The 12794-nt window shown below is 61.5% G+C and overlaps 1 protein-coding gene across 1 annotated transcript; it reads left to right on the top strand.

The window, feature by feature from the left end:
- Nucleotides 1-1701: 1701 nt before the first annotated feature.
- Nucleotides 1702-10729, top strand: SOX10 (SRY-box transcription factor 10; the record flags this gene model as incomplete). The annotated part of the gene is made up of 3 exons (XM_081085134.1): nucleotides 1702-2129; nucleotides 6485-6753; nucleotides 9020-10729. 3 exons carry the CDS (start codon nucleotides 1702-1704, stop codon nucleotides 9721-9723), a joined length of 1401 nt encoding a protein of 466 aa, XP_080941260.1. The 3' UTR covers nucleotides 9724-10729.
- Nucleotides 10730-12794: the final 2065 nt, after the last annotated feature.

The following is a 12794-nucleotide window of genomic DNA, read 5'->3' as shown; positions in this document are numbered from 1 at the left end:
GAAGAGACAGGGATGTGCTTCGGAAGAGAGGCCCAGGGCAGAGGAGAGAAGAGGGGGCCACGAGTGGTGGGCAGGACAGGACAATGGAGGGTCACCCAGCTGGGCTGAGGGGAGCAGTGGGCAAAGAGGAGGGAGAGGGGCTGGGGGGGGGGGCTTCATGACAACCAGGGACTGGGGCACTGGAGAGGGTGAGCCCGTGTGAGGGACTGCGGCCCAGGAGGTGGGGCCCGAGGCCTGTCAGACCTGCCTGAAGGGGCCCCTCAGCCCCAGCCCAGCCCGCTGGGAACTTAGTCCTCTGTCCACTGGAGCCCCACAGTGACGTGCCTGGTGGCCGATGAGAAGGGCCCAGGGGTCAAGCCGGGCCCTCTGCACTGGCAGGTGCGGAGCTGCCCACGGCCTCCTGAGTACCCACCCGGGTCTCTGGAAGTTGGGGCAGAGCGGGCAGCCAGGTGGGGCTGAGGCGGAGACAGCTGGGAAGCAGGCCTGCCCACAGGTGCTCCGGAAGGTGTCCTCCCTGAAGCAGCACCAGCCGGCCACCTCACACAGCAACAGAATCCTCCCTGCCTCGCATCCCTTCCCAATTTTTTGCTCCTTGCCCATCCTACCACCTGAGGCCCCGAGACTGGGGGTGGGGGGGGGGGTCATAGTCGGGCCCACTCTTCCTCCAAGCAACAGGTTCCGACCCCGCCCCGAGCGCATCCCTTGACTTTCCTGGCCTGACTACCCCCGCGCCTACACCTCCCCACCCGAGCTCTGACCCCAAGGTGGGCCTGGGGCAGCAGCGCAGGCAGCTGGGGTGGGGGGGCCTGGCGGGGGAGCCCTGAGTGTTGGGGATGAAGGAAAGCGCTGGAGGCTCCACCTTCTGCCCTTCCCTCCCTCCCCCCTCCCCCTCCCCCTCTCCCCCTCCTTCCTTCCCCAGCCCTCGGCAGCAGCTCAGTGCTCAGTCAGTCTCGGGCTGTCCGGCCAGGGTGGTTGGTGGTGAGGATTCAGGCTCCGTCCCGACGAGGCCGTGGCCTGAGGCTCAGGGCGCCCCAGCCCCTCCCTCCCAGCCCACCAGCGTCCACCCCCAGCTCCGAGCTGGACCGCACACCTTGGGACACGGTGTTCCACTTCCTGAGGACGAGCCCCAGGCTGGAGGACAGGTCCGAGGAGGTGAGTGAGTGCGCAGCCCGCTCCTCCCTCCCCGGCCAGGCCTGGGCCCCTGCAGTGAGGTCTGGGGGGAGAGGGGCTGCCCCCCCCCGCCCCCACCCTGCTCCTCGGGGCTCCGTCGGGGCGGGCGGAGGGAAGAAGGAAAGGTGAGAGAAAAGGTGGGAAATTCCAGGAGCCGGGATTAGAGCCGAATAAAGAGTCCGTTTTTCTTCCTTTCCATCAACAAACCTCCACCCAAAAGGAGGTTTTGAAAAATCCCAAACCCACCCACACGGGGAGAGAGACGGTTGGGACCAGGTGGCGGGGAGACGTGGAGGCAGGAGCGAGGAGGCCGAGCGGGTCTGGCATGTGCGCGCGCCCGGGGCTGCCGTGGGTTCAGGGGAGCAGGGCGGGCGCCACCTCGGGCTGCGCGCGTCGCGTCCCGGCCGTCGGGGCTGCGCGCGGCCGCTCCATCGCGCCCTCCCTCCCGTCCAGGTGAGCGTGGGACTCTTCGCGAGGACGCCGGCGGCGGGCCCCGGGGAGGCGGCCGAGGCGGCGGCGGCCGGGGGCGACATGGCGGAGGAGCAGGACCTCTCCGAGGTGGAGCTGAGCCCCGTGGGCTCCGAGGAGCCCCGCTGCCTGTCCCCGGGCAGCGCGCCCTCGCTGGGGCCCGACGGCGGCGGCGGGGGAGCGGGCCTGCGAGCCAGCCCGGGGCCGGGAGAGCTGGGCAAGGTCAAGAAGGAGCAGCAGGACGGCGAGGCGGACGACGACAAGTTCCCCGTGTGCATCCGCGAGGCCGTCAGCCAGGTGCTGAGCGGCTACGACTGGACGCTGGTGCCCATGCCCGTGCGCGTCAACGGCGCCAGCAAGAGCAAGCCGCACGTCAAGCGGCCCATGAACGCCTTCATGGTGTGGGCGCAGGCGGCGCGCAGGAAGCTGGCCGACCAGTACCCGCACCTGCACAACGCCGAGCTCAGCAAGACGCTGGGCAAGCTCTGGAGGTGAGCGGGGCTGCCCGCCCGCTGCGGGGGGTTCAGGCCCCACGGTGCTCCTCGGGCCCTTCTCCCGAGGTAGCCATCTCCTGGTGGGGCTGGGGGCCCCCCCACAAGTGCCCCCTTGGGGTGGTGCTGGCTCCCCAGCCGGGGCAGCGGGCAGAAAGGCGCCCCCTCGTGGTTGGAATTCTGTCGGTGGCAGGCGGTAGGGCCTCGGCTTCGTCCTGGGGGGTGGGGGGCAGGGAAGGCTGGAGGGAGGGAGGATGGCGGAGGGCTCCCACGGAGCCCGGAGGCCGTCACGAACCGCTTCCCCACGGGCAGCGCTCTCAGGGGGGCCACCGCCACCGGGTTAGTGGCGGGGATGCTGGGGAAACGTTTGGCAAAGAATTGAGGGCCTGCCTGGAGAGGCAGGGAAACTGAGGCAGCCATGCAGAAGAGATGAAAGTTCAGGGAAGCAAGGGGTCGGACAGGAGCCTTTGGAAGAGGGAGGAATGGAGAAATCTGCGGCCAGGATCCTGGCCCGTCCCAGCGGCCTTCCCTGTGCCTTCCGGACCCCACCCTCCTTCAGGCCGGGGGTCCTTCCTCCGGGAAGGGGACACACAGAAAGCAGCGCCTCCCACCCCGTCCCAGAGCTGCCAGGCTTGTCTCCCTCCCCCAGTTCGGCGCCATCTTCCTTTCCAGGGCCCCACCCAGCGATGAGTAACCGCCTGCCCCTCCACCCCGAGGCTGGAGCTGCGAGCCTGGCCCGGAGGAAACCTTGGCCCCTTCCTGCCCGGGTCCCCCAGACTCCCAGGCTCCCAGGGATCAACCAAACCTCTGTGGGGACAGCATCCCCCCAAGGAGGAAGTCCGCCAACCCCCGGCCATGTTGAGAAAGGCAACCCCCACCCCCACACACCCCAGTCCTGGGAGCTCACAGAGAGAACAGGGGCTCCGGAGGTGCGAGCCTGGGCCTGCGGAGGTCACCTGGGTTCCCGCTAGGCTGCCCACGAGATAGCCCCGAAAGGCAAAGGGCCGCAAAGGCCACCTAACAGCTAGGGGCAGAGCCCGGGAGCCAGGGCCAGAACCACGGCTGCTGACTCTCCGCCCAGTGGTCTTCCCCACACGGACCCTGGTGACAGGGGGGTCACCCTGTCACTCTGAGGTGTGCTCAGGAGGGTGTGGGGTGGGGCAGAGGAGAGCAGTGGTTTGGGCTTTGTCGGAGGAACTGCTGCCTTCCTGCTGCTGTGCCCCTGGCCTGCCCCTCGCCCAGTGGAGACCAGGTCCCACAGGCCACAGGCTTAGGTGGTGGAAGAAGCAGGAGGGCCTCCCAGAGGGATTCACATCTGGCCCGGCCCTGTCCTTGGCTGTGTGTTTGCTGATGGCCTGGTGCTCCCTGACCCCTCTTAGCCCAAGGTCCACCCACACCCATGGAGGGCTCAGCCCGGGCCAGGACCGTTGGTGCCAGGGGACGGAAAAGAGCCAGTGAGAGACAGACAAGCAGGAGGGAGACAGACAGGCAGACGGAGCAGGCTGTGGGGACGGCGAACAGACCACAGTGAGGGCATTGGAGCAAGAATGGCCCCCACTGCTCCAAGCACTCCACCACCAAGGGTTTAAGACGGGGCCTCCATTGCCCTGTCCCTGCTCCCCAGCCCAGAACCCTGGGCTTAGGCTCCCTCAAGAGGACCTATTCCTGGCCACCACTCCCACCGGGGCCTAGGGTGCCCCCAAGCGCCAGCCTGGGGTGGGGCAATCAGGAAAACAGGCGCTGCTTGCTCAGGGCCCAGGCCCGGGGGTAGGAGGGGGCAGGACAGTGGCAAAGAGAAAGACTCTGCCAACATGTGGGCGGGCTACCTGGACCTGGGTGGGATCTTGAGGGACGTTCTGGGATCCTGGAACTTGGACTAGGCTGGCTCTCACCACGGGCTCCTCCTGAGATCCCCACCCCAGATTCATGACTCCCAGACCAGCAGGCAGCAGGAAGGGGGGTGATTAGGGAGGCAAAACTGGAGGGCAGGGGCCCTAACCCTGAAGAGAGAGAGACACAGACAGACAGACAACTATATCGGGTGCTGAAAGGGAGCTGGGGTAGACACACCAGCATCCAGGACCTGGCTCCTAAGCAGCTCTGACAATCATGCTAACCGTGCCCCCTGGGAAAGGACATGAGATGCGGTCACGTGGTGCTGGCTGTATGTAGCTGACCTGCCCAGAGAGAACATCTAGAGCCAAGAGACTAAAAGGGGGTCACAGGCTGGCCCCCCAGGCCCTTTCCCTGCCAGGAGGAGCAATTGGAGCAGCAGCCAGTGTCCCACTGGAGCCCCCCAGGTGGGGGTTTCCGGTTTGTGGGGGAGCAGCTTGGAAACCCAGAGGACAGAGGTGAAGTGAAGGTGCAGAGGAGATGGGGTTCACCGTTAAGGGCTGTGGGCCATGGGGGAGGGCAGGGAGGGTTTTACGTGGTGGGGCAGGAGGGGCTTGGGGTCAGGAGAGAGCCTAAACTGGGCGAGGCTGGGGTGGGCCTGGAGGTGGTGACAGAATGGGCTGGTGTCTGGTGGGCTCAAGGTTAGGTTTCTATCAAGGTTAGGGTGCTGGGAGGAACTAGGGAGGGACACTGGAATGCAGTGTTGGGATCTTCCCTCTCTTCTGGCTGGTGCCCTCCCTCCGAACCCCCTGCCATTTCCTTACTGATTCACACCCCACTGACCACTGGGCAGAGGGCACAGGGAAGGTTTGAGCTCAGTGTCCCAACCATCCAGGGAGCCTCCGTGCTGGGGGAGCCTGCTCTTCACCCTCAAAAGCAGTTCTGTCCCCACCCCAAACCTGCACCTGCCCCCAGCCGCACACACCTTCAGGGCCCGCCCACCCACTCCCCTGGCCCAGCCTTCCCGAGGCCGAAGGCATCCCACTCCCTGAACCCTGCGGCCCTGATCTGGAGTCCCTGTCGCATCTCTCACCAGAGGGACCCTTGGAGCAAGCTGGGCTAGGGCCGGGCTCAGGGCCTCGCGGGGAGGGGGCGGGGGAGGGGGGCAGGGGGAGGCTAAGCTGCAGAGGAATGCTGCTGCCGGCTGGAGGCGCCTGGTATGACCACCCCCTCCCATCCCGGGTGGGAGGGCTCAGCCTTCTGCTGACTAGGGGAAGAGGGTGCCCATTGGGGGTGGGGTGGGGGCTGAGAGAGCGTCTTTGGGCAGAGAACAGAGCTGCTCCCGCAGTCCCTTATGACTAGGACTCCCCTCAGCACCCTCTGCAGGGTACCCCATCCTGCCCTCCTCCCTCTGGGGCACCAGAGCCCCAGCCTGAGGCTGAAGTCAGGTGGGCAGGGGCGGTGCCTTCGGGGCCTCCACTGGTTGGTCTCAGCGGCCTGCGGAGAGGGTGTCTGCCCCTGTCCCAGGTCTGGGAAAAGCAGCTGCTCCCTCTACCCTCTGCCAGCCTGGCTGAGGAGACAGGGTCTCCCCCAGGAGGCAGGGAAGGGCTCACATCCTGCCCTCGCCCCAGCCACTGCAATGAGCAGTCAGTGTTCCAGAGCTGAGCCGGGCCCTCCCCAGGGCCTGTCCAGCCCCCCCACAAGCAGCATCAGGGCAGCACCTATTTCTCAAGCGTCAGCCCCCACCCCAGGCCTGGTGCCAAGCGCTTCGCATCCGTGATCTTGGCCAGCCCCACACCTGGAAGTGGGCACTGTCACCTGGTTCTGTTGGTGAGGAAACGAAGGCTCAGGCAGTGACCTGCCCCCGTCTCACAGCTAGTAAGCAGCAGAGGCCGGGCTCCTCCCCCTCACACGCTGCTTCTCAGCTTGTGCACCTCTAGTCCCAGGGAGCTCCCCCCTGACGAAGTAGCAAACCCCACTTGGACAGCTTTTGGAAAATATATATATATTTATTGATTTCAGAGAGGAAGGGAGAAGGAGAGAGGGATAGAAACATCAGCGATGAGAGGGAATCATCAATCAGCTGCCTCCTGCACGCTCCCCACTGGGGATGGACCCTGCAACCCGGGCATGTGCCCTGACCGGGAATTGAACCATGACCTCCTGGTTCATAGGTCGATGCTCAACCACTGAGCCACACCGGCCGGGCTAGACAGCTTTGATGGGAGAAAGTCTTTCCTTTCCTTGAACTGATGTCTGCCCCTCCTAAGCTCTATTCCTACTTCTGACTCCGTCCCAAGGGCTACCAGGAGCAGCAGGCTGGCCGCTCTTATACCCCAACCTCTTGAGAGATTTGGGGGTGAGGTCACCGCCCTCTGAGCCTGGGGTTCCTTGGGCCTCACATCTTCCCGTCTGTAAATCAGAGGGCAGGCTCCCACGCTGGGCGCCCATCCCCGGGCCTCAGTTCTTCCAGGGAAGACACTCACAGTGGCCCTCTGCTGTCTCCCCACGGCCCACCCCAGGCTGCTGAATGAGAGTGACAAGCGCCCCTTCATCGAGGAGGCCGAGCGGCTCCGGATGCAGCACAAGAAGGACCACCCGGACTACAAGTACCAGCCGAGGAGACGGAAGAACGGGAAGGCGGCGCAGGGGGAGTCAGAGTGCCCCGGCGGGGAGGCCGAGCAGGGCGGGGCGGCCGCCATCCAGGCCCACTACAAGAGCGCCCACCTGGACCACCGGCACCCGGGAGAGGGCTCTCCGATGTCGGACGGGAACCCTGAGCACCCCTCAGGTGAACACTGGGCTGGGGGCTAGGGTGGGGTGTGATGCTAAGCTGTGGGTGGGGAGCTGGGTGTGGGGAGAGGTGAAGGCTGGATGGGTGGCGTGAGACCCTGACACTCCACGACAGCCCTGTGCTCTGGGCAGGGCTTGCCAGGCTGTGTGGTCACTCCGGCTGGGTGCAGGGACCCAGGTGCCAGGGAAGGCAGTGGGTAAGATGGCTCTGCGGATGGAGGGGGCACTGCTGCTGAGGGAAGGGCCAGTTAAGGGGCCCTGGGGTGAGCTACAACAAGAAAAGGCGGGACCGGATGGTTTGAGAACCGGGAGAGCAGATAGAAAAGAGAGCGTTGCCTCTCCCACCTCCTGGTCTGATGGGGAGACAGACAACAGGGCCTGTGACACTGAGCGCATGCCATGCAAGGGCCCGTCACGTCATCTGTTTCATTCTCATTAATGATAACACTAACATTAACTGAGCACCTACGGTGTGCCAGGCTCTGTGCCAACTGCCTGGTGTGTCTGCTCATTCGATCATTCTAAACGGGGAGGCTCAGACCTCAGCTGAGGCTCATTATACTCCCTGGAAGGTGAGAAAACTCAGGTGATGGGCCACACGGCTGAGGTCTGAGCCCAGGCTCTCTGGCTCCGGGGCCTCTGCCGGCACCACGGCTGCCTCATTTGGGCGCACAGGAAGTCAGAGCTCTGCTCTTAGAAGCTATGTCCGGAGTCCCCATTTGATCCAGGCCTGGGAGCAGACACTCAGGAACCAGAGTGTAGGACAGTGATGGCGAACCTATGACACGCGTGTCAGAGGTGACACGCGAACTCATTTTTTTGGTTGATTTTTCTTTGTTAAATGGCATTTAAATATATAAAATAAGTACCAAAAATATAAGTCTTTGTTTTACTATGGTTGCAAATATCAAAAAATTTCTATATGTGACACGGCACCAGAGTGAAGTTAGGGTTTTTCAAAATGCTGACACGCCGAGCTCAAAAGGTTCGCCATCACTGGCCTAGGAGGAGCAGGAGCATACGTGCCTGAGGTATAGGAAGCAGCAAGTGCATGCAAAGCCGCCCAAGACGCAGCGGGGCATGACCCCTAGGGAGGGGTCACCCACCATCCATCAGTCAGGTCTCCAGAAGCATCCAGCCCCGCCAGACCCCGGGCCAGGAAGGCTTCAGGATGGAGGCCGGGCTTTAGTGATGAGGAAACTGGTTAGGAGAAGACGGGGGTCTGCCCAGGGTCACATGGCAAGTGACCCAGCCCTCCCTCTGGTCTGATGGACGGGGCACAGGCCTGCCCTGCAGGAGCTCCGATCTCTGTGATGGGATCTCCCATCCCGTCATCCTCCCACACACGTACAACAAACACACACACACACACACACACACCCAGAAAGAAGACCCTGGGCCGTGAGAACCACCATCTCAGAATGTAAATGGGGCTTGGGCTTTTTCTCAGCCTTCAAGGCCCGGCTCAGCTCCTTCCCCTCGGTGAGACCTTCACCAGATCCCCAGGGCAGGGTGAGTGGCTGCCGCTGGCCCGAGCCCCGGCGTGCCCGTCAGCACGGCACTTCTGCAGCTGCCACGTGTGGGTCTCGGGATCTCCCCAAGCCTCTGAGCTGGTGAAGACAGCGACCCATTTTACTGATGCTTGTGTCCCCTCTACCTGGCACAGTGCCCCTAAGTGTTTGCCGAATGGACATGTGAATATGAAATGGACAAAGGAACAGGGTGGAGAAAGTCTGGAGACACTGCCAGGGGGACTGGCTCAGCGGGAAGGTTTCCCGGAGGAAGGGGTTGGAGGGAACACTGCTGTCTGGGGAGGAGGCACAGGCCAGCCAGCAAACGTGAAAGGGAGTCAGGAGAGAGGCGGCGGAGGAGGTCAGCGAGGACAGCAGCCGGCAGGCGGCTGAATGGAGGGCAGGGCCCCCCTGGGCTCAGCAGCTAAGGAGCCAAGGGCCAGGAAGGCAGCGACCTCAGCTGATGGGAGGAAACTTTCCAATGGGAAAGGTCTTTCAAAAGGAGGCAGCCTTTCCAGGAGGGAGGCAGGGAGGCAGGACCCACCTGTAAGGCTGGGTAACTTCAGGAACCACTAGAGAGCAACCCAAGACCGTGACATAAATCAGTGCCAACCCAGACTGCCCAGGCCTGTAAGGCGTACAAGGCACGCAGGGTCAGCCCTCAGGTCCCGGAGACCCCTTCTCTGAGGGGAACTACCAGCATCTAGAAGCCTCTGACCTGGTTTCCTGCTTCTCTGTCTTCCTCCCACTCAGGCCAGAGCCATGGCCCCCCCACCCCTCCGACCACCCCAAAGACAGAGCTGCAGTCGGGGAAGGCAGATCCCAAGCGGGACGGGCGCTCCATGGGGGAGGGCGGAAAGCCTCACATCGACTTCGGCAACGTAGACATCGGGGAGATCAGCCACGAGGTAATGTCCAACATGGAAACCTTCGATGTGGCTGAGTTGGACCAGTATCTGCCACCCAACGGGCACCCGGGCCACGTGGGCAGCTACTCAGCAGCTGGCTATGGGCTGGGCAGCGCCCTGGCTGTGGCCAGTGGACACTCCGCCTGGATCTCCAAGCCGCCAGGCGTGGCTCTGCCCACGGTCTCGCCACCTGGTGTGGATTCCAAAGCCCAGGTGAAGACGGAGACCGCAGGGCCCCAGGGGCCCCCGCACTACAGCGACCAGCCGTCCACCTCGCAGATCGCCTACACCTCCCTCAGCCTGCCCCACTACGGCTCCGCCTTCCCCTCCATCTCCCGCCCCCAGTTTGACTACTCTGACCATCAGCCCTCAGGACCCTACTACGGCCATTCAGGCCAGGCCTCCGGCCTCTACTCGGCCTTCTCCTACATGGGGCCCTCACAGCGGCCCCTCTACACGGCCATCTCTGATCCCAGCCCCTCAGGGCCCCAATCCCACAGCCCCACACACTGGGAGCAGCCAGTATATACGACGCTGTCCCGACCTTAAAGGGGCCCTGTCACATCCCCCCAGCCCCTGGCTAGTATGCCCTTCCCAAGCCCTCGCACCCAGTTCCTGGCCTATCTTTGTCCTGGTGGTGGCTGGGGAGGAGGCGGCAGAGGCTGACAGCTGAGGGGAGGCTTTCTGTCGGGCTCACTGCCTTTGATGACCCCACCCCATCCTGTCCAGGCTCAGCCCAGGCAAAGCCCTAGACTTCTAGGCTGGGCAGAGGAGGAGGAGGTTGGTTTTTGCCCCTAGACTGGACCATGAGGGGTTGCACCTTCCCCCCAGGATGACCCTCCATCCCAGGACCTGAGAAGGACCCGCTCACCCTCTGGGAGGGGGAAGCACCCAGGGTCGGATGGGAATCAGAGGCCTTGCCATTCCTGTGACTGTGTTTCCTCTTTCGTGGAGAACGAGAGGTCTGACATAACCCATGCCACCTGTGCCACGTGCCTAAGGTCAAGGCCACCCCTGCATCAGTGCCTGGAGTGGGCTGTCTGCCCCTTGGGGGCTGGGGACAGCTTTGAACAGCCTCTGAGAGTGTGGAGGTGGGTGGGGGCTCAGTGGGAGGTATCCCCCCCAGTCCGCCCTTCCCTCCTGAACACAGAAAGGAATCAACTTAGAGACCCCAGATCCAGTTCTATGCCAACAGCCTGATTTTTCGTCTAATCGGAAAGAGGGCCCTAGGGCCTCCTCCACTACAGCCTCCCAGACCTTGAGGCACATCCCGAAGGTGAGGAAAGGATTGGAGACGATGCACAGAGCCTTCCTCCTGGCTCTCCGCCAGCTCCCTCTCCCCTCACCAGGCTCTGTGGCCCCTGCTCTCGGCCCCACTCCTGGGCTCCCAGAGAGCTATGCTGCTCGTGCCCAAACCCTTGGCTCCAGGAGGACAAGGGGCCCAGCACCAGGTTGCTAGCAGCAGCTGAAGACACTAAACTCCTGCCATGTACATTCTGCCCTGGCCTTTTGCCCTTTGCTTCCCAGTGGTATCTGAATAAAGTATGTAGCTCTGTCTGCCCCTATGTTCCTGTTCTGCAGCCCCCACAATCCACATGTAACTCATTACTACCCCCTCTTATTTATCTCAGTAGCTCCTCCTCCCCTCCCCCCGCTCCTAGGTTCTCCAGCTCCTATTAACTCTGCATTAAGTATTCCCTGTAATAAAAGTAAAGGTTCCAGCTACCTGCTTGGTGGGCCTGACCTGGCCTGTCTCTTGGTCTCTTCTCCCTGCACCTGTGCTTCCTCACACTTCCTGGAAGTAGCTAGGGGTGGAATGCAAAGGACAGCTAACCCAAAGGTCTCCTCTCTGCCTAGGAAGAGGGGGCCTCGCAGTGGGTCAGTGTGCTCAGGGGCTGGGGCCTCAGATGGGAGCTCTTCCCCCCGGCCAGCTGTGCCCACCCTACAGATGGGCCCCTCCCTGGCTCAAGCTGGAACTCAGCCCAAGCGCCTTCCCAGCAGCCCCTCTGCTTGCCCAGCAGAGGAGAGGGAGCTTGCATAGAATTCAAGAGACAGGTACTTGAGAGGTGGGTCAGGCCTGACTTCCTGGTGTCTGGCTGCCCAGTCCTTTAGGATGTGATGCTGGGCCTTCTCTCTGCACACACACACACACACACACACACACACACACAAACACACACTGGCCCAATCCAGGATCTAGCCAACCTTCACGGCAGCTGCCTGTGTCTGAGTGTAAAGCCAGGATGGCAGACATGCAATCGAACCCTTCAGTGCTTCCTCCTCAGCTGAATTCCAAGCTGTGCTGGGGGCAGGAGCCACTCCACCTCAGGAGCAGGGGAAATCCTTTCACCACATGCTCCACTGATGGCTGGCTCCAATGGCTGAAGTCTTCCTTATTCCCAGCGAATAAATACAGTAATAGCTACCTACCACTTACGGAGTGCCCCCTGGCCAAGTGCTTTATGCCATTCAAGCCTATGAGGGAGGAGATCCAGTCTTTGTCCCCATTTTCCAGATGGGCAAACTGAAGCTTTGAGGTTCATGCTAAGAAGTGCTGATGCTCTGACTCCCTCATTGCGCTCTTAACCGTCATCTCTTCCATCTGCCCAGCATCTACAGGCCCTGCTTCCACTTTTAATCTGAAGTGATGCTTTTTCCACTGCTCCAGACCGGCCACCTCAGCTCCCTTATCCACCTCTCACCTCCTAGTCAGGACCTGGGGTGGGGTGGGGTGGGTAGGGGTGGGGTAGAGCATGCCAAGACCTAGCGCAGTCCTCCAGGGTGGCCAGACTCCCACCCGGAAACTGCATCATGGGAGCTCTTAGGCAACCTCACCAAAACTACTGGCTCCGTGAAGCTCAGTGGTAGCTGCGAACCCCTGTTCTCATGAACAGTATCTGCTGCCAAGTCAAACTGTATCTGCCGCCCCAAACTGTATGTGAGATGTCTTCCGGTGTTTTGTTGTTGTAGATAAAAGCAGGATTTTATACTGATCTTTAACAGATTTCATCTTGTTGGAATTGACCATTTCCCACCTACATTAAACCTTTTGGAATCCTGAATACAACTTACTAGCTCTCCTTCTGTATCTGCAAACCTGAATATCCTATTCAAGTCACTAATAAAAAAGGTTGAAATGAAGAGAAGCAGGCCCTGTGAATCCACTAAATCCTTCATTAGTTCTGTCACTACACTCTTAAGGAAAGACTGGCAATCGATTCTGAATCTATTATCACCACGAAGTCCACACTTCATCACAGTACAGACCGCCTGATGCCTTGCTATAACAAGATTTGCTGTAGCCTCTGACCTTCCAGACCAGCCACCACTGAAAACATGTGGTAATATGCTGAGAAACCCTATGCTAGCCCCGGGATCTCTTCATGACCTAAGTGTTTTCCAATATGCAATAACTGATTCTAGATATGTGTCCGGGATCAATCGGTGCTAACCTTACATGCTCGTAATTTTTACAACCCGCCCTTTCACCTCTATTGGAAAACAGGGTATTAGGCCATTTCCAGTCTGTTCACGGCTCCTGCTCTCGGCAGGACTCTGCATCTCATGCAATCGACTGGGAAGTCACTGGGGACTCGGGAAGAGGGAAAACGGACAAATGA

Source organism: Myotis nattereri, assembly GCF_964212035.1.
Source record: "Myotis nattereri genome assembly, chromosome: 2".
NCBI classification, from domain to species: domain Eukaryota; kingdom Metazoa; phylum Chordata; class Mammalia; order Chiroptera; family Vespertilionidae; genus Myotis; species Myotis nattereri.
The sequence above is the reverse complement of the archived record's forward strand: the minus strand, read 5'-3'. Positions and strand labels throughout refer to the sequence as shown.